Source organism: Aspergillus eucalypticola (assembly GCF_003184535.1).
Source record: "Aspergillus eucalypticola CBS 122712 chromosome Unknown BO83scaffold_14, whole genome shotgun sequence".
Classification (NCBI taxonomy): domain Eukaryota; kingdom Fungi; phylum Ascomycota; class Eurotiomycetes; order Eurotiales; family Aspergillaceae; genus Aspergillus; species Aspergillus eucalypticola.
This window is the reverse complement of record NW_020290288.1, coordinates 480248-507688: the sequence shown is the minus strand read 5'-3', so window position 1 is coordinate 507688 and position 27441 is coordinate 480248. Positions and strand designations below refer to the sequence as shown.

The window sequence follows — 27441 nt, the reverse complement described above, 5'->3', positions numbered from 1 at the left end:
TCAGTAGTTGACTCTAATAATCTATCATCCGGCTCTCGTACCCCACGCAGCCTACCATCGCTCACACCCGAAAGGGTTGCTGAGAGTAATATGTAATCAGCATGGTTACTTCGCTTGCTGGCACTCACCACGACAGCTTGCAGGATCCAATGACAATATCAATTACACAGCTAATAATCGATGACACAGTGAAGTCGTACGGCTACTTGTGTCATCTCTCGCGTTATAGGTTAGTCTGCTGGCCGCATAGGATGGAGTGCCAATTTCAGAGTATAGTACAACCCTGTTCATTTCTCTCTATTTAGTGTAGTTGATTTGAGGGACTGGGTATACCTAGGCATGCTAGAGACTGCATATAAAATTCTTTCGTTGGCCTCGATAATATTACCCAATCACCGCGAGCAGTCATGGCTTCACGGCATGTACTACATACGTCTCAACACACAAACCATATCTGTTACCTTGAGGTTACAAAGTCGAAGACCAATGGTATGGCTTATATAGCATAAGAAATTTTGGTAGTGCAACAAATCGTCTCGGTGGCGCAATTGGTTAGCGCGTACGACTGTTAATCGTGAGGTTGAGAGTTCGATCCTCTCCCGGGACGTTTCTTTTTTTTTTTTTTTTTTTTTTTTTTTCTTTTTGTTCATCGTCAAACAAGATGGTAAGGCATTCTCTTTTGATCCATTTGTCTAATTTATATTTTTTAATATTATTCTGATGCGTTATGGAAATAATTCCAACCCTGGGTCTTTGAAAGTCGTGGTGTGCCATCATGGCATACCGGGATGGAAGTATACGCACAGCCTGCGGAGACATCTCTACCAACTAATCAAGTAAACCATACAATCGGATCCGTTCGCCTTTAGCAATGATACCTACTTCTGGTCTAGAACATAGAATATCAGCTGATAATACATCCATCCAATCCAAGTCCCTGAGAATCAGTCACCAAGGTGCTCGCGGAGACATATCGGAGACATACTCCCATCCTTCGCGCCTCAGCACACAGCCAAGCAGTAAAACGAGCAACATGAAGCAGCCAAAAGAGATGTATAAAAGCGTGCCTATTCTCAAGCCATCCCTCACTCAATCCCCATCATCACCCAAACCAGTACTCATCTCTCTCAACACTACCAACTCAAGCCCCTTTTTATAACCCAAAACACCCAACACCCGTCTATCAAAATGCCCCCCAAAATCTCCCCCTCCTCATACCTCACCCCAGCCTTCGTATCCCGCTACCACCTGGCCGAGAAACTCACCGGCGTATTCGTGGCCCCTCTCGTCCAGCACTCCGGCATCCTATCTACCCCCCGTGATAATAACAAGCAGCCCCTGGTCGTCTTCGACAACGCCTGCGGACTGGGAATCATATCCAGCTACCTGAACAGCACATTGCCTGAAGAGGTCAAGAGAAACTGGACGCTGACCTGCGGAGATGTGACGGAGCTGATGGTAGAGTACACCAAGTTGCGGAGCGAGAGGGAAGGGTGGGTGAATGCTGAGGCGAAGGTCGTGGATGCTCAGTGTACGGGGTTGCCCGGGGATAGGTATACGCATGTGTTGTCGGCTTTTGGTGAGTGGTATATCTATTCTATTTGATTAGTTATGGAGGTAGTGGGTGGGATGTTTTATAATTCAAAGGATGATTGGCTGATTGGTGATGTGTGTGTTGGTAGCGTTCATGATGATACCTGATGCGAGGGCTGCGATGAGAGGTGAGTACTGAGTATTCATGCTGGTGTTTCGCTGATATTGTTTGGATTGGTGATTGGTTCGAAGTGAAGAAGCTGACAATGTGTGTTTGTGTGTGTTTTTGTTAATGGTAGAATGCTTCCGTATCCTTCAGTCCGGGGGTGTGCTTGCGACTTCGACGTGGAGACCTTGTATGTTCATTCCTTACTTGCCCTTCCCCTTTTCTCTAGTTTGGTTGAATCTGTCTCTTGATCAATCTCTAACCAAAGGTATATCAGCGTCCTGGCTCGTCATCATGAAAGAAGCCATCGAAGCCACGTCCTGGAACGTCAAGTTCCCCACCATGAAAGAGTTTCTGGCCTTGCATAACGAAGGCTGGGACGACGAGACATTCGTGAAAGCTCGATTCGAAGAGGAAGGGTTCGAAGATGTGGAAGTAGCTGCTGTGCAGAGGGAGACCTCGTTGACTGTATCCGAATTCATGGAGGTCGGTGAGGGGATGATCCCTATTGTGACTGGGGCCTTTTGGACACCCGAGCAGCGGGAGATGTATGAGGCGAAGGCGCCGGTGGTGATTAGGGAGTATTTGGAGGAGAGGTTTGGAGCTGAGGGCGTGGTTAGGATGGATCCGGTGGCGGTTCTTGCGGTGGGGAGGAAGCCATAGTTGATAATGGGATGGATTGGGTCGTTGGGAGTACTTGTGAGAATGCTATGGATTTATCTGCAGTGTTAGTGCCAATGGAAATGCTGTTTACGTGTTTATCAGCTAGTTGGAAGCACCAAAAAAGTAAGGTCATAGAAGTCATTGAATTCGCATGAATGTCCTTGTCCCGGATAGACCACTAAAGCTTAGAGAAACACCTGTTGCTCGGCAAAACTGCAACACCTGAAACGGTCACCTGAAAACTGGTAGTGAACCTAACGCCATTTGATCCTATCCCCTCCCCCCTTGTGCTCCTCTCAGACATTCATGAACTATTGCGGAAATCCGACTCGTGCAAGACCCCGGTTCGGATCCATCCGGTTATCCAAATCCTCGTAGCGAAGAATAAACTCGCGCTGTAGCATTTGGTCAGTATGCGCGTGACGCGAGTCATTGAGAGACGACATCAAGCAGAGACGACGGTAGACATACCCGAACCTTCTTCCAACTGGCGGGATCCCACAATAGGTAGACTCCCCTTTCACTCACGCCGCGATCAACGTCAACAGGACCGGGGTACGTCTCGTCACGGGTAAGCCAGCACCGTTCGATCTTGTGGTACCTCCACTTCCGACCCATGAGCTCTTCCGCAACGACCTCCTGCAGTAGATCTCTAGGCTGACTGTAGAATATGTAGAACAAGGTCTCGTCGCTGAAACTCGGGATACGTGTTTGGAGAGGTTGGACATTGGCGACATTGTAGCACGCCGGGAGCGCGAAATCTTGCTCCAAAGGAACTCCTGGCATGGAGGCAACGAACGGCGACGCAAAGGACGTATGTAAGGGTCTAGGACGATGTGAGAAAAGCCTCTTCGAAGTTCAAGGAGTGGCCAGAACATACTCTGGTTGATTCAAGTCCAGGCCTAATGTCATGAGATCCTGTCCTACCGCGAGACTTGAGACATCAGCGTTATCGCTATGAATCATGCGCAGCAGGCCTGCCAGCCCAAACTTGTCGAGCTCGCTCATTTCGACCAGTGGTAATTGATCAGAACTTTGCCCAGCCCCTGAAGCTTCCTTCCCAGTAGCGGGAAACCCTGGCGGCCGCATAATGTGTTGCTCGGTGTAAGCACTCTGGTTCGATATTACACTGTTGTTCAACTCCTACATCCATGTCAGCATCCCCAAGTGATAAGCGTGTCTGGTCGCGACCCTTACCTCCTTTTCTTGCCCCGGGACCCTGCTTGACCCCTGATTCACCGGCGATCGGGACGTTTCGATACCTGAATAGAACCTATTAGTTTGAGATCGGGTTTCGACCAAGTCACTGACACCTACCCCCTGATCCTGCAGTGGCAGGCGACATTATCCGCTCTTGTCCGTTTACCGACGCGGCGACCATGTTGCGAGCTTGGGCAGACTGAGCCTGACTCACGCCCGTAAACGGAAGGCCACCGTTGTAGTTGCCAAGCCCTGTACTTTGTATCAATGATCCTCTCCGATCTTGACCGAGGTCCGTGGTGATATTACGTCCGAGTGGGGGGAACTCTTCAATGTTGCCGGTTTGAGGTTGCCCCCCGGCACCTAACTGACCACTGATGCCCTGACCACCATTCCGGAAATCGTCCAAACGGTTTGCGAACTGAGCGCCCGAGGGAAATACGTCGTCATGCGAGGGTTGCGATTGCTGTTGCGGGTGGTGGGTCTGTGTCTGCGGAGCTCGTGAGGGTGCCTGGGAGGTAGCATGCTGCGGCCTTTGCACAGGGGTCTGCTGCATCGCACGTTGGCTGGCGTTCGCCCATACTAGATGGCTCGGATTTTGGGTTTGCGATTGCGGAGGCGCTCCAGATAACGAAGGGAAGTCTCTGGAAGGACCAGCCAGGTTTCTCAGCAATAAGTTCGACGTGTCCTTCAGGAGGCCTATCCATAGACCCAATCAAAAAGGAAGAGCAAGCCACACTCACGATAAGTCAAGAGGAGTAGCAGGTTGAGAACCGCTCAAGCTCTGTGCAAACGTTCCCATCGTCCCAATGTTGCGCTGCTGATTGCCTTGTATCCCCGGCGTTCCGCTGACGGGTAGGTTGAAGTTCCAATTCGCTCCACTACCTGTTGGGTCCGACACCGTTAGCTTTCAAGGCGGATCTACCAGGTCGAGACCAGACAATGAGTCGCACCAAGTTTACCGTTTGGCAGGCGCGCCGATGCTAATGCCGCATTTCGAGCTTGTGCTTGTTGTTGGGCGGGGAAGCCGGACATGCCTCGCAAGGGCTGGGGGCCGGGTCCTGGAAGCCATAACAGTGATCAGCGACATAGCCCAGGTGAACGTGCCAAATTCGGGGGGGTGGACTGCTTCACCAAAGCCGGGGGAGGGGCTTGGCATGGTGACGAGGAAGGCTATTGCGGTCGCAAAGGAAGATCCATCTGGTAGAGAGCTTGCAATTGAAGCCCGATGGATGAGGAGCCGCGGATTCAAGCACCAGCCACCCTCCACACGGCACGATGAAGCTCAAAGAGAATGAATGGGCATGAGAGAAAGCATTGATCGGAGACTGCTGGGGTTGCCGTAGCAAGCCCGATCGGGAGGACAAAGGGAAGAACGTGAAAATCACAAACCTGGCCTATTCATAATGCAGGATAGTCGTTTGAGCAGTACAGATGAAAGAATAAGACTCTGCCGTGTGATTTAGAGAGAAAAACAGTGGTACAGCATGTGAGCGATAAGAAACCAATGTGCAGCCAGGATCTCTGCCCACACAGTGTTGCGCCGGCTCTGGGAGGTGGAGTGGCTGCAGACGCGCGCTTCTGGTTCCTGCACGGACCTCCATTAGCCGCCCATTCACCCTCATCCTCGCTTCGTGGTAACCATGAGCACACGACCACGCACTGGATCGGGAGGGTAATGGGAAGTTGGTCATGGATTACTGGTTCCTTCTTCTTTACGATGATATTACTATACATATTAGGGAATATATAGCGCTCAAGACGGGGGCATGACAGATCATGTGCATCACCTTCTTCCCAGCTATCTATGTAATCCAATAGCATCACTATCGGCATCCTCTTCTACTTTGTCAACATACATTAATCTTATTCGATCCGACCAAGGTAAATAAATCCGGTCTATTGGTAGTAAAATACCTCATTCATACTCATTCCCGGCCCCGAGTTTCCTCCCCACGATGTGCAAGTAGGTAAGTTGTTCCCCAGCTGGTCGCACTGTGTGACCACCCGCAGCCGCACACGTGATCTAGGCGCCCAAAAGTCCGTTCCGTTCGCTTTTGATCCGGAGGCCGCAAGGACATCCTCCACTGAGTCCCTTCGCCGTCACAGGGCTGCTTTACGGTCACAATGCATCGTCAGTCTGTTTTACGACTGGCTCGCCAGTCTGGGGCTTTCCCGCTGGCCGAACTGCCCCCTCCCTACCTCGCCCCGTCTCTCCATTTCTCCATGAACCGCTCGACCGTCCAGTGCTCGAACTTTTCTTCCACCGCCGCAGTCGCCGCTGGCCGTGGTGATCTCAACAAAGTCCGCGCCGTGTCCGCTATTCACCGCACTGGCCCCAAGTACCGATTGGGAGTGTCCAAATACCCATTGCCCAAGCCAGTTTCCCCAGACGCTCTCCCGAAGCGCAATGCCACACCAGACCATGGACTCTGGGGTTTCTTCCCCACGGACCGGACCGCTTTGAGCACGCCGACATACGACATTGAATGCGGTTAGTTTTGGAACCCTACAAGGCTGTGGTGACGTTGTGATGCTTACTATCGATCGTTTAGGCCGCTCGTGGTCAATTCAGGAACTCCGTGAGAAGTCATGGGACGATCTCCATTCCCTGTGGTGGGTCTGCGTCAAGGAGCGCAATCGCATAGCTACGAGCGATATGGAGAGGAAGAGACTGAAGGCTGGTTATGGAGAGTGGGAATCCGCTGAACGGGATCGTGTGGTAAGTCCACTTCTGTTGCTGCTCCCTGTTTCAGAATTGGGAAAGCTATCAATCTTTCACCATCGCAATTAGTCGATGATATGCAATTGGCTGCTGCTCACTTTGATGCTCAATGTGCTAACGAATGGCTGTACTAGATCCGCGTCACGCAAAACGGCATCAAGCACGTTCTTCGGGAAAGATGGTACGCCTGGGAGGAGGCCCAGCGTCTCTACAGAAAGGGCTACCGGCCCCAGGAGGATAGCCAGGAGTAAGGGCATCAGCTCCACGAGAGATATCACAAAAGGAACCGGGGTTTGAATCTGGGAGCTCCGATAGAAACTATTGGTCTGTACTTTTGTATGTAGTAGTATGTAGTATATGTTCTCTTATTATTGGCAACGTTTTTTGGTTTTCTTTTTTTCCATTATTTTCTTTGTTTCTCCATGTCGAGATCCCAGCTAGTTTTGATTTTGGCGACCTGATTATCGAGAACCGGTGTTCTGTAGTTCCGTTGAGAACCCTACCTACTGTACCTGGTTGTGGCAGAAAGGATGCCAGATCTAGACTGTCAATTCTCATAACTAGTGCATTATAGAGCCATAAGGGAGATGAGAGCAGATAGTGTGTCCAATAGTCAGGGAGCTGACAGCTAATCGTTACGTCGAAAGCGGAAGACATGATCGATCCACTGCGGCACGACCGATGGGAAAAAAGGGGCAGGAGGAGCATTCAGGAGGCGAAACTGAAGATGGGAATGCTCCATCAAATTAATTGCCTGGTCATAAGGAGCAAATCACCCTGAAATGACAACGTTATTTGGACTGGTGGAGCCAGGCTGGCGGGCGTTAAGACAAATAACGAATCAATATTTCCTGATCGATGATCCGCGGGGGGTGCCAAATCTACCCTGGCGACCTCCTTTCAGTTTCGCCCTCCTCCCCTTCAACTTCACCGCTGCCGTCTCCGCATCTTCTCTCTTCCCCTTCTCTTCCTCTTTCCTGCACATCTTCTCTACTACTCATCCGCGTACCTCCTGACCCATTTTAAGATTTCTTTTCTGTATACTCTTTCTTCATAGCCTCCCACCTGAAACTTTACACACCATGGAGGAGATTGCCCCCGAGTATGATGTTGTGGTGCTCGGCACTGGTATGTGCTACCCCGCCGCCGCTCGACGACAGCTGTACTGACGCCCCTCCTACAGGGTTGACCGAGTGTGTCCTCTCGGGGTAGGGACTCCTTGCTGCTTGCATTCCCACTGCGGCAGTTTACTGACAGTTTGTTCTACAGTGTTCTCAGTGTCAAGGGAAACAAGGTGCTTCACATCGATCGCAATGATCACTATGGAGGGTGAGTTGGGCAGCTTCTTGGTAGCTATCCGTCATCCCATCCGCCACTAACCGTGACTCCAGTGAGGCTGCCTCGGTGAACATTGAGACTGTAAGTGCTCATAAATAATCCCCACAAGCTGGATTCAGCTTTTAAAATAGCCCTTTCCCCCGAAATTCTTTCTTGCTAACACATCCTCCATACTTTAGCTGTTCAAAAAGTACGGCAACGTCAAGCCCGGCGACGAGCCCTGGAAGAAGTATGGTCGCGTCAACGACTGGAACATCGACTTGGTCCCCAAGTTGCTCATGGCCAACGGAGAGTTGACCAACATTCTGGTTTCCACCGATGTTACGAGATACCTCGAGTTCAAGCAGATTGCTGGCAGCTACGTCCAGCAAGGCAAGGGTCCCAAGGCCACCGTTGCCAAGGTGCCCTCTGATGCTGGTGAAGCTCTGCGCTCATCTCTCATGGGCATGTTTGAGAAGCGGAGAGCTAAGAAGTTCCTGGAATGGGTTGGTGAATTCAAGGAGGATGACCCCTCCACCCACCAGGGTTGGTCCAAGAACGCTTGATCGTTGTAGCGCCGGCGCTAATTGCAATATAGGCCTGAACATCCACAACTGCACAATGAAGGAAGTGTACGACAAGTTCGGACTGGAGCCCAACACCTGTGACTTTGTTGGTCACTCCATGGCCCTGTACTCGTCCGATGAGTACATCCACAAGCCGGGTATGGCTGTCGAGACCATCAACCGCATCCGTTTGTACGTGAACTCGATGGCACGCTACGGAAAGTCCCCCTACATCTACCCTCTCTACGGTCTGGGCGAGCTTCCCCAGGGTTTCGCTCGTCTGTCCGCTATCTACGGAGGTACCTACATGCTCAACACCTCTGTTGACGACGTTTTGTACGACGAGAGCGGCAAGGTTTCCGGCATCAAGGCCACCATGAAGGACCGTGACAACGAGGCCGAGTCCATGACTTTCTCCACCAAGACCAAGAAAATTCTCGCAGACCCCTCATACTTCCCCGGAAAGGCCAGAGTCACCGGCTACCTGCTGAAGGCCATTTGCATCCTGAACCACCCCATCGACAAGACCGACAGCAGCGACTCGCTGCAGCTGATCATTCCTCAGTCGCAGGTCGGCAGAAAGCACGGTAAGCTTTGGAATTAGGTGCCTCGAAACTGAATTTGCGCTGACCCTCGCCAGATATCTACATCGCCATGGTGTCGTCGGCTCACAACGTCTGCCCCAAGGGCTACTACATTGCCATCGTCTCCACCATTGCCGAGACGGATGCCAACCACCACCTGGAGCTGGAGCCTGGGTTCGAGCGCCTGGGTAAGATTGAGGAGAAGTTCATGGGTGCTCCTATTCCTCTGTATGAGCCTATCGAGAGCGGTGAGAAGGACAACATCTTCATCTCGAAGAGCTACGACCCTTCGTCCCACTTTGAGACCACAACCGGTAAGCCCCCAGCGCGTAGAATTGCTGCAGGATGATGACTGACGTTCTATAGACGACGTGCGGGACATCTACCGTCGCGCGACGGGCGAGGAGTTGGTTGTTGAGGGTCTCCGGGAGGGCCAGAAGCTTGCGGAGGAGTAAGGAAATCTCCGTGGAATGCATATTGGGGTAAGGTAATATCTTGACGCTACGGGCGCTTTTGAATCGAGTCATCCTAATTTCTTTTGGACTTTCTCTACGCTCATGAATCATATCACTATTGGACTCGCACACTCATTTGGGTTTTCGCGTCTTGAAGTAGTAGTCGGGCCTGCATATACATCAGTTGACCTGATAAGTTGGTGTCTGGTGCACCTGACGTGTGAATAATTTCTATCTTAACAAACATCTGCAGGGTAGAACTTGCTTTCTATCAATATGCGCCAACGCCAATTCAGATCTTGGTGTCCGCAGGATCCGTATTCGCCTTATCATGTTCAGCCACGACACAAACACTCCCATCCAACTTCTGAATCTCGGCCCGTAGCAGCGCCATGCGCTTCCCCATATGCACCAGCTCACACACCAGCCGGATCTCCATCCCCACCGGCACTGGCCGGATATACGTAGTCTTCAAGTTCCGACTCACACCACCATAAGAGTACAAGCCCGGTTTGGAGACGGCCATGAGTAACGTCGAAGAAAGGATATCAATCATGGTGGCCGCACACCCGCCATGCAGGTTCTGGAGGTAATTGCATTGCTTTGGGATAACTTTAAGGAGATACGAGACGCGAGCCGGGGGCCCCTCCGTGGCGGACTCGAACCGGAGGTTGCATTCGTGCGGGAAGATGTCCCAGACCTGCGCGGATCGTTAGGATGCTGTTTGCGGATGGGGCAACAAATGTAAATAGCACGTGCCTCGTCGTTCTTATCCAATGTAGGAGGCCCCGTAGAGTAGCTGTGTACGGTCTGCTCAAACGGGGTCAGTTGGGATAGCGGACGAACGCTCGGTGCTGGCATCTTGGATGTTCGGAGGGGAGTTGTCGGAGCCAGGGCCGCGGATGTCTGGGTGATGGTTGAATGTATGTGACTAATATTATCGGCACGTGGTTTTTCTTAGTGAGATTGCCATTATGAGAATTATGTAAAGGGGCTAGGGGAAATCTACTTTTATAGCTCATTGAGCGAGAAAAGAGGATACTAATTACTCTGTTGCATGGGTGATCTCTTCATAGTCCGATGTCCTTGGATGAGGGTCCAAACAACCGAGGTTGCCGGCAGATCGTAAACCTGCTTGTCCGTACGGACTTCTTACTCGCCCTGGAAGTATACGATAGCTGCTCAGGTCCATGACTTGTCAATTCCTTTCTTGGAAACACTTGTTTGCCTTTTAACTTCATCGTATATAGTTTGGGTGGGACATTCAAGCGTGGTTATTTGTCCCGGCATTCGGACCGTGATATACAAGCTATGCCATGATGCTTGTGATCCTAACCGGTGGGATGTTCGTCATGGACCTATTCTTATCCACTTTCACAAGGATAGGATATCCGGGGAGATTGAAAAGATGACAGTCTATCCAGTCTTGTGGTGACTATGGAGAGATGTTGGTAGTATGTAAGTTTCATAATGTTCTTCTTTTCAACTTGTCTGTCAAGAACATGCACCTGACCTGGCGTCATGTCTTCTGCCTCAGGCATAAGAGGCACCCGTGCCTGGCCCGGCTCCAGCCAGACTCTCCGTCAACAATCAATACAATCCTTCCATTGAGCCAACCCAGTCTATGAGAATAGCTGGCAGTGGCCATAATCAGATCTAATCAAGCTATTTATTTTCGTCTAATCAATCTCCTAACCTTCTGTCTTCTCATCCCGACCACTATTCTCATCGAAACTCCCGGTCGCAGTCCAAAAATATTTCCTTCTCCGCATCTATCCCTCCGCTCCAGTGCCGCACCCTCTAATCATTTCTATGCGCGCCATTGACCTATCCTTATCATATACCCGGATTTAAAAGACGACTGTTACGAAGCTGCACCCGTAATCACAAGTGGTGCAGTTAAGCCTCCCCCGACGACGCAATTAACCCATTTCAACACAATGAAGGACCCGCGCGCCAGCAAGAGGAGAAGGGTGTCGGACGCACAAGTGATTGACGAAGATGGGGATATTACCATGGGCGAGGGCGCTCAAGATGCTCCCACATCGCCCGCAATCGAACAGACGAAGGCTGCGTCTCCTGCAGCTGAAGAGCCAGAAACGCCCGCTACATCGAGGTCAAAGCGGCGGCGATCTTCGCAGGGCGCCGCTGTGACTGAAAAGGAGGACAAGGTACAAAGTACAGATACACCTACTAGGGGTGGAGTGCGGTCAAGTGGACGACAGCGAAAAGCGCCGCAGAGGTACGGAGACGAGGTTGTGAATACGCCATCGCGCAGGAGGAATGCTTCTACCCCAGGCGCGAATGGGTCAACGACGAGGAGCGCTCGCAGGGCCAAATATGTTTCGGAAACCGAGGGCGATGAGGAAGAGGACGAAGCAGAGGTCGTCGACGATGATGACGACGACGACGAGGACGAACCGTCTCCGCAACCGAAAAGACGACCGACACGGGCGCGGTCGAAGAAAGCTACGGTTCGGTTCGAGACTGATAAAGAGGATGCGTCGAAGAAACGAGACGAGTCGCAGATGTCTCCTACACCGGATGATTATCAGGATGGGCTGGAGGACCTCGTGTCGATGCAACTACAGCAGGATCTTGTCAACAATGACTTGACCAGCACTGAGCAGACCGTAGCCGCCAACGGGGAGCCGCTTCCAGAATATGCTGCGAAGCTCCAAGCGCTTGTGCAAGAAGGTCTGACGGAGGAGCTGCAGTTACTGACAGGATATGTTACGCAAAAGCTGAACGGCAAACGACGGGTGCCACTGAAAGGGCTCGAGACTGAGTATCACAAGGTCAACCATTTGATAGAACAAACTGTTGCTGTCGGTGAAGGTAACTCGATGCTACTTCTCGGATCTCGTGGAAGCGGGAAAACCGCGATCGTTGAGACGATCATCTCGACGTTGGGAAAGTCGTACAAGAATGACTTCCACGTTGTCCGTCTTAATGGCTTCCTGCATACGGACGACCGGTTGGCGCTCCGCGAAATGTGGCGTCAGCTTGGCCGTGAGACAAACACTGAAGATGAAGCTGGCAAGGTTAGCAGCTACGCTGATACCATGGCTACACTCCTTGCTCTTCTGTCGCACCCAGAGGATCTCTACGGTCCGTCCAATGAATCAGGTACTGCGACCGCAGCAAAGTCCATCGTCATTGTCCTGGACGAGTTTGATTTGTTCGTCACACACCCTCGCCAAACACTGCTGTACAATTTGTTTGATATCGCGCAGGCGCGCAAGGCCCCAATTGCCGTGATCGGGCTCACTACCAAGGTGGATGTGACGGAAATGTTGGAGAAGCGAGTCAAAAGTCGCTTCAGCCACCGCTACGTCTACGTTCCCCTGCCACGATCCCTAGAAACCTTTTCTGACATCTGCTTCGCCGGACTCAACCTGGAAGACGAGGAAGTCTCGGAACTGCTAGAATTGGCTGACGGCGAAGAGCAAGCCATCCTCCAATCTGGCAGCTGGAGTCGCTTACTGGAAGGATGGAGAGCTTATCTGCAGGTAAGTGCGCCTCATTGCGCGACAAATAACCACACAGACCACGTTTTGCTGACCCTAGTGGGCAATTCCAGGGCCTATGGATCGACGAGGCGTTCGCATCCCACCTACGAAGGATATACCATCAGACTAAATCCGTGAAGGAATTCTTCACGAGCGCTCTGATTGGACTGAGCGACCTCTATCACAGCACCCACTCTCTCACTACTACTCCCGAAGGAACATCTTCCCTGGAGATCCCCACCGCTACCACCTTCACCAGTCACCTTCTATCCTGCCCGGACCCTGCCCCTCTCCCATTCTCCGCGTCGACCACCGCCTCCGCAAGTCCCTCATCCCTCCCGCTCTCGCTCCTCCTCGCGGCGACCCGCCTAGCAGCTCTATACGAACCAGGCTTCGAGACAACGCAGCTCCAGAGCGCTGCGCCACTGGCACTCTCCTTCCCCGCAGCGTACGCAGAGTACGTGCGACTGCTGACGACGGCCAAGACATCAGCCTCAGTGTCCGGAGCAGCGGTCACTCCGGGACGGGTCTGGGGTCGGGACGTGGCGCGCGAGGCATGGGAGAAGCTCGTCAGCTGGGGGCTGATCAGCCCCGTCGGCGGGGGCAGTGGCACAGCAGACGGACGGATGTTCCGGGTGGAAATCAGCTTCGACGAAGTAGTCGAGATGGCCGGTACGGGAGGATCATTAGGACGGTGGTGGCGGGATGGCTGAGCCAGGAAAAACAGAAGAATGTTGCCTGCACGGTGCAGGGAATTGCCCGTGTGAGGTGAGGGGGGGAGGTGAACTCAGCCTTGCTTGCTTGTGTTCAATAGCGGGAATATGTGGGTGTCTAGACTAAACTTACTTGGTACTATGTTGCATTGCATCAAGGGGAATCTTACACACACACACGTTGCATGTTGCACATTCCGTTGGTCCACATAAAGGGTTGAGGGGGTGGGACGGACGGGTCGAAGGTACTCACTTACTTTGCTCATCGTTTGTAACAAATATTTCATCTGCCTATTCCTTATACTAGGCAGCAGCAGCAGCAGTTACCTATCCACCCCGTCTTCACTCTACACAGCAAAGCTGAATAGATAGCTGCCTAGACAGCATATACATAGACGTCTGCCTAGGCGCGCGCGCGCGGATAAAACCAACAACCAAAAAGCCAAAATAAGAAAAAAAAAAAAAAGAAAAAATCAAGATAGAGGAGGGGGAAAAGGAAAAGAGAAATCTACCTTGCAGGAAGCCTAGCCTAGCGAATTACTACTACTAAACAGACATAGTCTAGTGTAGTCTAGTAGTCTGGTCTAGACGAGTAAGTTACTATACTAGAATATTGTATTCCCCACATAGAAGTAATCAGATTATGTACCTACTAGTAAAATATAGACGTTGGTTTAATATGCATAAAGCCGTGAGGTAAAGAGTAAGTAAGTAATAAGCGGAGTGGTGTTAACTTGTTTGAGTAGTAGGTGGTGGTTGGTTTTATATAGTAATACTAACTTGATAACTTATTAAACTAACTTATATTAATTACTCTTTGATTTGTTGTTTACTAACTAGGTGGGTAGTAAGTTAGTGATGTGTTTGGCTAAGTAAGTAGTTAGTAGTTGCAGTAGTGATGATAATCAGTGGGTTTGAGAATTTACCCCTCATTACTACTACTACTAGGTATCAGATGTTGCGTGGGGATAATTTCCTCGCTGGTTTGGTGTTAACTACTAGTAAGTATTGAATTAATTAACATAAGGTGGCTAGAATTGTTTGTGTCTTTCTTGTGGGATGAGTTAGTAGTAGTATGTGGATGGTAGTATATGCACGAAATATATAATTTACAGGTACGAAGATCTATACATATTCGAATAGTATCGAATGAAGTCAAGAGGTAAGTCTGACTGCGTATGGTTATTGTGCTAGTATATGATACGATGAATTGGCAGGGGAAATTGACAGAAGATCCATACATAGTACTGTCGTATGATTGACGACATGTAGCTGAGCTGGTCGGGTATATTGGAATTGACAGAAGTGAGTACGAAGGTCCACTTTCTTTTGTTTTTGGAGTGATATTTCTTTTTTTGGGGGGTATATATGTACGAGGGTTGTTGCTCAATCATTGGTAGTTAGTGATATGAACTGAATGAATGATAATTGTAGTAGCCGTATCGTAGCGTAAGTTTTACATAGAAGATAGGAATAATCTGCGTGTATATGTGATAGTATAGGGTATATTTCTGAAAATATTTATTTTCAATTACTACTACTCCGTAGTCGTCCACCATTACGAGTGCTATGTCAAGTCCCTAGCAGCCTCATTATCTGCATATTCTACAGTGTAATGACCATTGTAAAGTCAGTAAGTCCACTATCACAAATCCACATCAATGGTTTGATTATGTGCATATGGTTATGCAATGGAAAATCGGTACTATTTAGGCAAGTAGTCGATAGCTAGTAAACAATAAGATCGCCGATATAATACAGTAGGTTGGCTGTACGAGAGACGTTTTTAATTCGCAGAATGATCGGTCGCGTGGATGGATAAGTAACAAAAGTGATCGACCTTGTACAGAAATGACTCGATGACTCGAAGTGCTGTGTGGATGGATGAATGTGCCTGACATTCTTTACTTTGCTAAGATGCGTAGTGACTAGTGCAGACGCTGCAGTCTAAACGGTGATGGGGGATGTGATTCGTGCTAATGGGGTAACTACTAAATGGTGCGGTGGGTTGGGTGATACCGTTGGGAGGGGTTGCGATGTGATAGATGGTCTACAGGGGTCATACTTAGGTTGACCAACTTTAGTGGTGAGGTAGCCAAGGATACACATATGAGATGGGGCTGAGTGCTGCTCTGGACCTACCGCTGCATATCTAGTTGCTGTTTAAGTATGTACCTACTGCTAGGGTCAACTGTGGGGGAGGGAAAGGTAGTTGGACGGGATGGAGATGATGTGTATGTGGGTTGTGGTGGTCTGTGTAGGTGAGATCGCGGTGACGGACGGTTATGATGATTGTCGCGATGGTGTCAGACGGGGCTGAAGGCTGTGTGGCAGAAAAAGAGGGGAATCGGCAGAGCTGCCTTAGCTCAAACTGCCTAGTACGTACCACCTCATGGCAAAGCAGGGTAACCAGCCCGCGTCCGGAATGATGCTACCGCTGCCGCAGCACCGTCTCCTCATGGCAGGCAAGGTACATGGACACGCTGAGGGGAGGGATTCACGCACCATTGCCCATGCAGTGCTCCGCGGATGACCAAAGATTGGCCAGCAGCCTGGGCTGAAATGAGCCATCATCCCTCCCCAGTGGTCTCGACCAGCCTTGTGCAACCCTAGCCACGCCAGGCCGTGAGCAAGGGAGGCTGCCGGACTAGTTCGAACGGAAGTCCGGCCAATAATGGGCGGTAGTCTGGTCGATCAGCGTGACAGAGGCAATCCTCGGTTGAGATTAGGTTCCTTTGGTCATCCTGGGTATGAGTGGTGTTATGGGACACAGTTTTTCTTTTGGAGGGAGGACTGGACCGATACTCCGCACTTGAACCCCGTTCATATCACATAGCTGGTATATGCCCACGCATAAATAACTGTGATATAACCACGCTATAGACTTAATAATGGGGGCGAAATGCACCGTTATTGATTATGTACGTATGGGCGATGCAACTGCGTGGCTCTGAACCGAATCCTGGTGCGATCCTGGCTCATCTCCATCGCCTGTCGACTGGGGAACTAAGACGAATCGGGGCCACGTCTCTTGCACACTAATGCATGAAATGACCGTCTTGAGCTGGCGCAGGACCAAAGTGGAATCGGCGGCGGGGTTAGCCGGGAAGAGAGGCTGCCTGTTTTGCCGGTCGTAAGGTGTTCGTCTGGGGATTATTGTTTTGGGCAGAAGATAGATTAATGTAATGCGCTCCGGAGAAAGATGTCATTGATGGGCTTCCGTAATCTGGACGGGATATTCCGCGCCCCAAAGTATGTTGCTGATGCTGCTGATGATGATCCGGTCCAAGCCAAGCCACGCTTGAACTAACCGGACACTAAGGGGACCGAATAGCGACCTCAAGTCGCTAAACACATGCACAAGTAGACATCCTAGCAGGCTATTTCGTAAGCTCCGTAGACAGGAGTAAATCACTGTTCAGAGTTGACCTAACGGCCAGCCTCGTACTTCGTCGGCTGGGGCTTGCCCAATAGTCGGGGATGGGCATCATTGGCCCATGCACCGACGATGCAATCAACCGAACAGATCCCTGTCGCGCCGCACCAAGTCAGCATCCGGGGCAGACCGGGTCTGTCTCTCGCGTGTGTGCGCGTGGGAAATCAAATCGGCTGGCCCCTTCTCATGGCAGCGTGAGCAGATGGATGGTGATCCGAGCCATTTCGATCAGGTCGCACAGCATAGAAGACCCGATTGCGGGATGGTGGGAAAAGGGAACAACAAGCTATCCTCCCCCATATCACCCAGTCAGCAATCAGCATCATAATTCACGATTTGCCCATGGAAACAGCTGAAGGGAAACCCCCCTGGAAGCTGGTCAGGTGGGGCCACGACAAAGAAAAAAGCCTTGGGTTTAGTTTTCGCGTGGAGAGCAAGGATCAGCGTCTGCCACAGAAAAGCATCAAATAGGAACCAGTGTAGTTATCATGCATGCTGGTAACCCCTTGCTTCTGCAGCGGCAGAAAGGAAGCCGTGGTTGAGGCCAAGGCAGAAGACATAGTACATACTTGTGCCGATGGTGGGCCAAACTGCGTTTTGAGGCAGGACAGGCAGGGGTATGTATAGTGTGCCTATTTCATATCGGGCGTATCTCGATTCTTCAGCAGAAGAAGCGCTGGAAGTAGCCCTGCAAGGGAATGGAGACACCATGAGCGACGATGATGATGGCCATGGTGATGAGGAGCAGCAGCAGGACGAGATAGAACAACGAGCCAGCCAATCACAGCGCAGGCTGACAGCAGTAGCAGCGCATTAGGTTGGCCCGAAGGAAGATGGCCTGAAGTTGGCCTGAAGCAGGGCCCCCGCTCCGGCTCCGACTCCGGCTCTTTCCGCCTCCGACTCCGACATCCTTTTGGGGCCTTTTTCTCGCCTTATTTTCAGTTTTCGGTAAGTGGCTTGGCCGCTTTAGGCGGTAAGTAATTGTCTGTACGAGACTAGTCCATACCGTTTCCCTCTCATAACGCAATGTAACGCTCAAGGTTCGATTGGCCGCCTCCCGGAAGATCCTCCACGTGCGTCTCGTCTCCTGGAACTGACCGACTCAGGCAGAGAGCCTGTTGACCCTCGGAGAGTTTTGCTTCTGACTAATCCAATTTCGCGCGACGATATCGGCCGCCATGGCCCCAATTCACGCCCTTTAGTAGCTGGACGCCGGAGTCGGACAATTTCCCCGGGTCCCTACTTGTAAAAGAATAGAATAGCCTGAAGTCAATCGAGCAAAGTTCCAAGACAAGACAAAACTAGACAAAAGTGACATGTATGCGGTTTAACTTATCTCCGCCCCCTTCCTCACTTAAGCGGTAAACCTTGAGCCCGGCCGCCCCCAGCGCCCAGCTTACCCAATCCGTATTGCCGTAAATCCTTAGCCCGTCACCCACATCATATCCGGGGGCCTGTGGATTCATCATACAAATACGGTGAATCAACCACGCCCCCCCCCCCCCCACAAGACAAACGCCGCAAAGCCCGGTGTACACCGTGTGATCCGTCGCTAACTTACCTCAGATAGGTACGAATCCCTAGCCTCACCCAACAACTTACACAAGAGAAAAAGAAAAAAGTGAAAAAAAAAAGGACAGGGAAAAGTCTTACACATGGAAAGAGTGGAGGTGACCAGCAACCCCCAACCGACCGACTCCTTCTAGCGTTTTCCAGAAGTCTTCCAGAATCCTTCTAGCGCATCCATCGGCGTCCCCACCAGCCCCGAAACAAAGAACCACCAAGCAATAGCGCCCCAGGAGTAGATTAACTCAATTAACTCAACCGTGGATACAGCCTCACTAGTTTCTCTTTCTCCAACGGGGAACACCGTATGATTTTCTTGTGATCTCATGTTCCTTCTATGGTTTCCATTGATCGGCAGATCGGAGGACCAACAGTCGGAAAAATTGGACTGCCTGCGAACCACATACGCTTCCCGTCCTGAAGGGAGGATATACTTGCTTGGGAAGGAACACGTTGTTGACGGATGGGTCTTTGAGTTTTTGCGGATTTGTAGATCCCCAGCCGATCGAATATTGCGACGTAGGGGGCGAAAGAAGCATCTCAGTTACTCAGGTAGATAATATGGTGCGATTGGAGGTAAAAGGGAAAAATTGTCGAAAATTAACTAAAATAAAATCGAAAAAAAAACCTGGTGAACTGAATGGATATCGGCGTCATCCGATCCTGGTAAACTGTAGTAGTATACAAGACTAGTGACCGCTCTAGAAGCTTCAGCTGGGCTTCTTTCGCCACCGAACTACTGCACGATGCAGGAACAGCGCGTACATGCTACGTAAGTTAATATCATCTCCCGCCGTGATGGTAAGTTGGATTAGACATGCAATCCTGCTGGATTTTAGCCCTTCCAACAACTTCCTTCTAGAAAAACCCCCAAGTGCTTACTGTCGTTCTAGATATCTGGCGCAGCCGATAATAATAGCACAGTAGTACAATGTAGCGTGTCTCCCTGTGCCCGACAGGATTCACATCCCATCCCATTCCATTGCCCCAGATAAACTATCCCTCTAAAATAGTTCATCCCAACCCCCTTCCCCTGGAGAAGGAATTTACAAAGATCACAAATGCCGGAAGCCGAAAGGATGCCTTCCCAACCACACTTTCAGCTCTAGCAGCTGAAACAAACAGGTCTTTCTCAGCCGACACACCCGTAATCCAATAAAACATCGACTTAGGAAGTACCCTGATGTTGGTTCAGGGGTCCGTCTCCGAATGCTACTATTTTCAAACTTCAGCCACAAACCAAGGTCGAGAAATTCCAGGGGCTTCCAGCCATCAAGATACAGTTCATCAAGGTGTCCAGGCTAGACTATCACTGTACTAGATACTCCGTAGAATTAAGACATGCTCATATCAAGCGAACTCTAAGTGCGAACTTTAAAACCCGCGGCAGCGGAATATCCCGCCCCCTACATATTGCCCAGACACTATCTTGAACTTACACTAAAGGAAGTTAACACAGTCTCCTAAGCGGCGCACAAACACACACTAGATAGTACTACTACCAAAGAACTAATAGGCAGATAGATATTAGATAGATTGTGTAGACAGACAGACCAGAGTCCAACCCTAACTTCCAAACCCCGAAAACCCACCAACAGAAGAATAGTAAAACCGCATATGAGGGAAAATTTTTCCATGCCCCATAATGACGACACTTGCGCCCTTCCATACTTAGTTACCTACCTACTGTAACTAAATATTCGTCATATGACCTCTCCGCTCGTCTCGTAAGAGTGGAAACCAAAAGAAAAAAAAAAAATAAAATAAAATAATCTCTGGAAGTATGAAAAAGTATGGTTGTGTATCACCACAGAAAAACCCACGTGGCGTACACACCCGGAGCCCGGAAATACTCCATAACAAAACCGTGTACGGAGTGTCTACCATTTACTCTTTTCTTCCATGTGGGATGGAAACCTACTACCTATCCACCAGCAAGTGGAAAAGAGGAAAAAAGTGGTTATTTTTTCTCCCGTTGGTTCCATATATTCCACATCCTTGAAAAATCCGAAACATACGAAAATACAACAAATCAACTGAATCAGCAAAATAAATACACTGTAAAATAACCCCACCTTTTCCTTTTCTCTGTCCTCAGCCCGCTGCCAAGACCTTACTTACTCCACCGCGCTGGAACCGCGTGAACTCTCTGACCGCTTTTCTCTTTTTCTCTGTTTTTTGTGTTTCCCAACCGTTTCGGTATTGGGAATTTTCTAACCTTGGTTCGGGTGATTGCAGGATGGAGAACTAGGTAATGGTGTTGAGTTTCAGCCGAGGTATGGGTATGAATGTTCGGGAATGACGTATGAGTCACATTCTGGATCTTTTTCCTTGTTCGTGTAGATGGGGAGTTTGTTCGGTGGCTGATAGGTGTATGGATTTGGTTTTGAGGTATGTATGTTGTTACTTGTGTTATGTTTCGTTATATTAAGTAATAGAGATTGAGAGAGAAAGAGAAGGACTTGTTTGTTATGTAATTGTAGATCCATAGACCGGATAGGATAGTATGGTTCTCCGGTCAACTAAACAATCGGAGTACTTCAGTACCTAGTTAAGTAACTTAATAGTGATGGGGCGTGATGAAGTATCAATTTATTTGTCTATTAACATACTGTATATAGTAGTGATAGCTGCTCTGCTGCTATGAAGTATCTAAATACAACCTATATTAAAGATAGCTATCGCTCCACTAGTCTGCAGGTCACTCTAATAGGTAGGAGGGTAGGTGCTTTGCAGACTTTACGTACTAGCTACGGTTAGATAGATCCATATTAACTCACTAAATATACTCCGTAGCTAGTTAGTACGTAGCTGCTATCTATTCTGCAGTAGAACGGATGAAGATGGATCAAAAAGAAAGCGGACTGAGCACAAGCCTGCTGATTTAGGCTGAATAGATTAAGCGGCGAATCAGCTGATATGGAAATGATGGAGGCGTTGCTCGTATTTGTCTGAGTACTGTGTGGTTGTTGATAACCTGATAGATAGGATAGAAGTCTGGAGCTAGGCAGGTAGGTTGATCGTCCAACTGCCGTGTGTTGATTTCGGCTATTATCGGGGTATTGCCTGTATAGATCCTAGCGTAGTTAACTTTCATCCAAGTATACTTGGATGAACATCTTGTGCCAAGAGAGAGATATACGAATACCGACTGGTATGTTTCAGCTGTCATGTCAATATCGCGCCAAGGGGTTGTGGCAGATTGCTGAAGAAATGCCAGTAGGAAATAGAATTTAAAATCTGACCGGGTTAGGCAGGTTGCCTGTTTTGTTTGCTTGGGCTGGGTCGATTGGAAAATAACCCATCTACAGTAGATACATGGCAAGGTTAGAGACGGATATTATGAATGACCCAAAGTTTATTTCGAATAGCACGGACGATGGTTTATTCACCAACCACCCCTTGGATCATACTGAAATTATGATAGACACATACCATGAACCTAGACAGGTCCATAACGACGCCATGCAAAAAGGTCAAAAAGTATAATTTGAAAAGGATAAGAAAGACAAAGTTGATATGTGGCTGAATGAGGCGCACCGATAGCTGAGGTTCTAGCCCTTAGGGATGTCTGACTCGGTCGCAAGCCACATGCCAAATGCGACTGACTCTTCTGGATTATTTCGCCTCACTAATGTTGATCGATTATAGCGAAAGGACGCATGGACGGGAAGCCATGGATGGATGGCGTGGTAGATAGTACGATTGGCGCCGTGCAGGAGGCTACAACATCAGCAAATATAGGTCCGCTAAGTTGGTAATTTTCTTTGTAGGCAGGAGAAATGTCACCAAGAATTTCGCCAGTAGAGTAAGTAAAGGACCCCAGCAGTAGCCTAGACGCAGCCTTGTCTTGCGTTCCGACGGGATGATCCCTGACCGCCACGCGAGGAGTAACGCGGCTGACAGGGATCATCCATCTGCGTGAACTGGATAGTGAGTTTCGCATGTCGCGGCTAGTAGCGCTGTTGTTGAGGACTGTTGTTCTCGTTGGGGTCGTATGGAATGGTTCGGTTTGTCTCCTGGGTGATAGAGAGAGAGGCTCCAGAAGACTCCGTACATACTGTCATGCAGCAGGATTTGAAGCTATCCGTCTACTGATATGTATGGAGGTTTCCCGATTTGGCGACCCGGCCCCCTCTGTTCTATTTTCAAGGCTTGCTGTTACTATTGAAAGGCTGACGCGGACCCTGTCATGACCCTGTAGTAGCATGTATTCAGTGTTGCCTAGATATTCATCTTAATTCACATGAAGCCGAATGGCCAAAGCAATACATATGTGCTCTTTTGTCTGGGCACGGCACAAGTGTCTGACCGCTGCTATCTTAACTCCATTACTGATTACGTGATAGCATGACAGTGACAGACGGAGTTTCAGTTTGTGTCTGTGACCGAGATTCTTTACCGCCAGTCCGGTCACGGCTCCAGAGCGGGCGCAAAGAAGAAAAAAAGAAAGAAAAAAGGTGTGGATAGCTCCGAAACGGGGGAATTGCGCCATTGCAGCCCCTCCTTCTCATGGCTCACCGCTTCGTGTTGCCCCGATTGCTCTGGTGGAGACACACTTGCTACTGCTGCTGTTGCTGCTGATAGCTTGATAGGCAGAACAAGCCACCAGAACAATTCCAAGAGTGGGTACTGGAATATACACAGAGATAGATTGCCTTGTCTACTGCCCGGGGGGGATCTGATCGTAAATCCTTCATCAGAACGAAGTAGGGGTTACGTAGCCGCCATGGGAGGTCACTATGATTGGTACGGTCGACTATCTGACCGCTAGGCTGATGGCCCTGGGTTGAGGTTAGGTGCTACTAACGTTGGGCCCGAAAGATTTCGTGAGCATTCCCAGATGATGATTGATTGTCATTCCTTTCGAGTTACGCTGCTGTAGCTAGCCGGCTGGGGCGCACGTCAGACGCAATCCTGCTGCGATCAGACCTTCGACGTCCGGGGGTTTAGGATGAGCCTCAGGATTAGAAAAGGATCAGGAGGATCGAACTGTGTGTTGGCCGGATCGTCTCTTCCTGAGCCCCTTGTCCTTCATTTCCTTTGTATCTTTAGCTTGATGGGGGGCCCTTTTAGCTTTGTGGCGGACTGCCAATGGTCGTGACAAGCGCACTGACAGCCTGCTCTGGGTATATGATGAGGGCTTACTACTGTATAGCCGTATTCAGACGCTGCCCCCATTTTGAACTGGGACTTGTGGTAGTGGTGGTGGTCAGTGTAGAGGCAGTGTACATTGGTAATCCTGGTCTAAAATTCCCTAGTGGCCCCTTTAGGGAGAATCAGGAATTGGACCGCACTTGTGAACCTTGTTGGCGTCCCAAGTCCCAACATTGAGAGAGATCTGGAGATGGACTGGAGAAAGTTGAACTAGTAGTAGGTTAGAGGATAGGCCCCAGCAGATCCTCGATGTATGTCATAGCGGTACTACTTTTACGGAGTCACCTACTACCTATTTCAGACATATTCTCAGGGTTTATGACGTGATGCGACAGTACTAGTAGGACACGGAGAATTGCTGTGAGCAATAGCTTGTCAGTTAGCCATGCGATTGACACCCTGGTTGATGCCAAAAAAAAAATGAAATTCCACCAAGTGTGCCATGATTTGGCGCAAGACGGGACGGTCAGGTCCAAGAATTGAGGATGATTGGGCTTGGACCCCGAGAAACAGGATACATAGTTTCCCTCTGGAATGTGAGTTGCGAGACATACCGGCGGGCGAGGCCAAAACGGCCGACAGCCAAGCCGCCCGAGCAACCCAAACCAGCCGCCAGCTTTTCTCCACGTGTGTCCACGTGGAACCGCATGGGTCTCGGTTAGGACAGAAGGCAGGAAAGAATGCACCTGGAAGAGTCGTGGAAGAGCGGGAGACGCATCCAAGAAGTAAAAAAAAAATTTAAAAAAAAAAAAAAAATGGCGAACGAAGGAGGCATCGGCTGTTGTTAATTTTCATCCACGCGAAGTAAACAAAAAAATACGAGTGCCATCAGAACTCAGCCACACGGGAAGCCATCTGGTTGTTCTGCTCCACCGCGTCTATCTATCTGGGTCCTCTTACCCTTTTCTTTTTGGGATACTACGTAGGCAGGGTACTTTGTAGGCATATCCTGAAACTTGATCGGCTCCATCACATTATTGAGAAGTGATCTGGCAGGGGTTTCGCTGCTACTGGCAACTCTGGATGGCTGGCTACCGGGTCCGACCGAATTAGGACTGGTCGATAGACTTTCATCATATGCAGCATTGTAAATAGCTGCGTTTGTCACACTGGAAAAGTTGACTCCTCCAACTGTAGACTACTGAGGATAGGGATTGATGTATCGTTCGCGTGGCTTCTCCTCTCCCCCAAAAGGCCCTAAGAAAACAGGGGGCCTGAGGCCACGAATCCAGACATCAACGTAGATACTGATCTACATCAGGGAATTGCTTGGTTCGCTTGGTTCGAATCAGAACCCAACAAGGTTTTGCTCGGGCGGGATACCCACGTGGGCGAAAGGAAGGTTTACTACAAGAAAACAAAGATAAGAGGGGCTTGTGAGGCTGCCAACCAATACGTACTATGCCATAAGATGGGCAATGATTGGTGGCTGTGATCACCCGTGTAGGGGGGCAAGGGGAAGAAGGAGAGGAAAGTTCAGATGGGGGGAATAAAGTATCAATCATTGACGGGGATAGCACGCTGGGTGAAGCCTAAACAGCAAAGCCCGAAACGCAGCACCCAATGCATCCAGGGCCCAAAACCCAAGGCCGATGATGAGGTGATGGGTCGTCCGGGCTGGGTCGGGGGTGGGGAAAAAAGGTTGGAAGTCGGTGTTCGCCCAGCGTAAAAATGGCGAGCAACTTGAGTCTGGTACTAGTGGCGGTCTAATCCCAATTTGGCAAGAGCCTGCCTGCAAGTGTTCGTTACGAGACTCTGTGACTGGCTGCCGTGACTTGGGGATTTTCCGGTCATGACTCAAGGATGATCGTTACTGCTTGAAGGCCGCCGCAGTCTCTCCAGTATGGAAGCCTGCTTGCTGAAGAAGGAAGGTGCTTGGTAACGTGACGGGCTTGGCGCTGCTGGCTCGCTGTTTGGTCTGCCTGGAGGTATCTTTGGGTGTACAGACCGAGCAAAAGCGTGTCTGCCACGTTTTTTTGCCTGCTCGCATCTGCCCCTGTTCCGTTTGACTGGAAAGGGACAAACGTGCTTTGACCTGATGTATGTATGTATGTATGTATGTATGTATGTATGTATGTATGTACAGACCAGGTACACAACCTGTCAGCTCAGGCTCGGAAGATGATGCTCAAGTACTCAACCGAGCTTACCAGAATCATATCTCCTCGTCATATGATAAGAGATACCTACGGTGGGAACTTCTGAGATGCACATTACTAATGGTCCCAAGGCAGATAAACCAATAATGTCGCATCACTTCGATTGCGGTGCAGCAATTACCACTTACTATTTAGTCGGTCTATGCTGATGATTATTGCCATTTGCTTGTTTGCTTGCTCCAGAATTCTTCTGACAGCTCTCTATGCCTATATGATCTCCCGCTCAGTCCTCTTCATCCATGCATTTCGGGTATTGTATCCACCAGTCAATCCGTTGCTGCGTGTCTGATGATGAGGGGGGATATATTATACAGCGAACACAGCGCGATCTGGTTGAAACGCTCCCCAGGCGTAGATTTCGCTGATCATCCGACGCCAGCGGTTTTGGAAACCGGCCCACATTTGGAGGAAGTGGTTGAGACGGAGCAAAGCAATGTATCTCTTAAAACGATACGGTATGTGACAAGGAATACAATACGCAGGGATACGGACCGGGAGAGTAAGATGGCCCTGGTTAAGTTACCTTCACCGTTCGGGGATCTCCTTGCATCAAACCATGACAGGGAAGGGATGGATTCTGGCAGCAAGAAGGAGAATTAACTTATAACTCAATTCTACATATTGAATATGGCCCCTTTCTTCCTGTCAGACGCGGAGAAGGGGCCCCCAAACCCGCTTAAGAAATAATCAACGAGGAAGGAAGCGTGGCTAAGGAAGAGGCCTGCTGCAGGTTCGGGGCGGTCGCCTGTAGGAACCTTACCTTACCCAAGGTAGCCTTTCCGGAGGGCAATACCCGTACCATCCCATCCTATCCCACCCATCCCACCCTGCCGGACTCTGCAGGGAAGCCGACCTCTGATCGCCCCAAAGGACGATCCGTCCACCTTTGCCCTTGGCCCACGTTGTCTGGTGCATGAAACCGTCCGCGTGCACAGTGGGTCAAGAATGACAGGCCTGATTCTTCACGCCCCTGGAGACCCTCTTGAGCAGCCGCTGTTCACTTGGCTTTCTGCTCATCTTTCCCTCTTTTTCCTTCCCTTCCCTTCTCATTCTTTCCGCTGCCACTGCTCCTCTCTCGCTCTCTCGCTCTCTCTCCCTCTCTCTTTCGCTCACTCGCTGTAAGGGATCCATCCGGTAGCATCCACTCTGTACCAAAAAACCACTTCAGATCGTACTCCAACTTCTAAGAAGTCAAACAGTTTGTAAAGTCACTTACTGTTTGTACAAATACCTGACTAACACTCTACCCAAATTCCCCGCTTGCTCTTTTCGTCATTGAGTTTGATTTTATTTCATTTTCCATTTTCTTACAATTTTCTTTCCCTGAATTTTTTTTTTCTTCCCATTTTCTGCCGTTGCCCTTTTCCCAATTTTTCCTGGGTCTGTTTCCAAACTGACTTTGAATTTTGGGTCGACTTTCCTTCACTCAAAGTGGAATTTTACCTCGTGTTTTATTACATTATTATTTTATTTTCCCTTCTCTGATTTCCCTTATCCATACATACACCCACCCCTCCACCTATCTTCTTTTTTTTTTTTTTTTTTTTTTTTTTTCTCCCTTGACCCTCTTTAACCCTTTTGGAAATATTTTTTTACCCAATTTTTTTTTGCCCATACCCATACCCATACATACATACAAAGGCCCCCCTCTTCTCTTTTCTCCCACTCCGTCTTGGTTCGCACTATTCA

General features: G+C 49.7%; 6 protein-coding genes and 1 non-coding gene across 7 annotated transcripts; 5 read left to right on the top strand and 2 right to left on the bottom strand.

Annotated features, from left to right (window-relative positions):
* Positions 1-533: 533 nt before the first annotated feature.
* BO83DRAFT_t163 lies at positions 534-607 on the top strand. The gene has a single exon. It is a non-coding gene; the product is annotated as a tRNA-Asn (tRNA).
* A 542-nt stretch (positions 608-1149) lies between these two features.
* Positions 1150-2362, top strand: gtmA (gliotoxin thiomethyltransferase; the record flags this gene model as incomplete). Its single annotated transcript, XM_025534069.1, has 4 exons — positions 1150-1579; positions 1683-1721; positions 1833-1889; positions 1977-2362. The coding sequence occupies exons 1-4, from the start codon at positions 1189-1191 to the stop codon at positions 2360-2362; spliced, it is 873 nt and encodes a 290-aa protein (XP_025387603.1). The 5' UTR covers positions 1150-1188.
* Positions 2363-2502: 140 nt separating this feature from the next.
* Positions 2503-5235, bottom strand: BO83DRAFT_379002 (NOT2 family protein). The gene is made up of 8 exons (XM_025531398.1): positions 4955-5235; positions 4516-4623; positions 4306-4447; positions 3680-4206; positions 3560-3624; positions 3243-3505; positions 2834-3188; positions 2503-2757 (listed from the first exon to the last, which is right to left on the bottom strand). The coding sequence occupies exons 1-8, from the start codon at positions 4965-4967 to the stop codon at positions 2674-2676; spliced, it is 1557 nt and encodes a 518-aa protein (XP_025387602.1). The 5' UTR covers positions 4968-5235; the 3' UTR covers positions 2503-2673.
* A 204-nt stretch (positions 5236-5439) lies between these two features.
* Positions 5440-6861, top strand: mrpl4 (mitochondrial 54S ribosomal protein uL29m). Its single transcript, XM_025531397.1, has 3 exons — positions 5440-6056; positions 6118-6284; positions 6422-6861. Exons 1-3 carry the CDS (start codon positions 5690-5692, stop codon positions 6536-6538), a joined length of 651 nt encoding a protein of 216 aa, XP_025387601.1. The 5' UTR covers positions 5440-5689; the 3' UTR covers positions 6539-6861.
* A 351-nt stretch (positions 6862-7212) lies between these two features.
* Positions 7213-9487, top strand: BO83DRAFT_379000 (secretory pathway gdp dissociation inhibitor). The gene is made up of 8 exons (XM_025531396.1): positions 7213-7415; positions 7471-7495; positions 7557-7616; positions 7679-7706; positions 7805-8150; positions 8203-8757; positions 8811-9068; positions 9121-9487. Exons 1-8 carry the CDS (start codon positions 7370-7372, stop codon positions 9207-9209), a joined length of 1407 nt encoding a protein of 468 aa, XP_025387600.1. The 5' UTR covers positions 7213-7369; the 3' UTR covers positions 9210-9487.
* Positions 9327-10075, bottom strand: BO83DRAFT_339248 (PaaI family thioesterase). The gene is made up of 2 exons (XM_025528537.1): positions 9969-10075; positions 9327-9909 (listed from the first exon to the last, which is right to left on the bottom strand). The coding sequence occupies exons 1-2, from the start codon at positions 10068-10070 to the stop codon at positions 9502-9504; spliced, it is 510 nt and encodes a 169-aa protein (XP_025387599.1). The 5' UTR covers positions 10071-10075; the 3' UTR covers positions 9327-9501.
* Positions 10076-11149: 1074 nt separating this feature from the next.
* On the top strand, positions 11150-13434 carry BO83DRAFT_314277 (origin recognition complex subunit 4; the record flags this gene model as incomplete). The annotated part of the gene is made up of 2 exons (XM_025527578.1): positions 11150-12721; positions 12793-13434. The coding sequence occupies 2 exons, from the start codon at positions 11150-11152 to the stop codon at positions 13432-13434; spliced, it is 2214 nt and encodes a 737-aa protein (XP_025387598.1).
* Positions 13435-27441: the final 14007 nt, after the last annotated feature.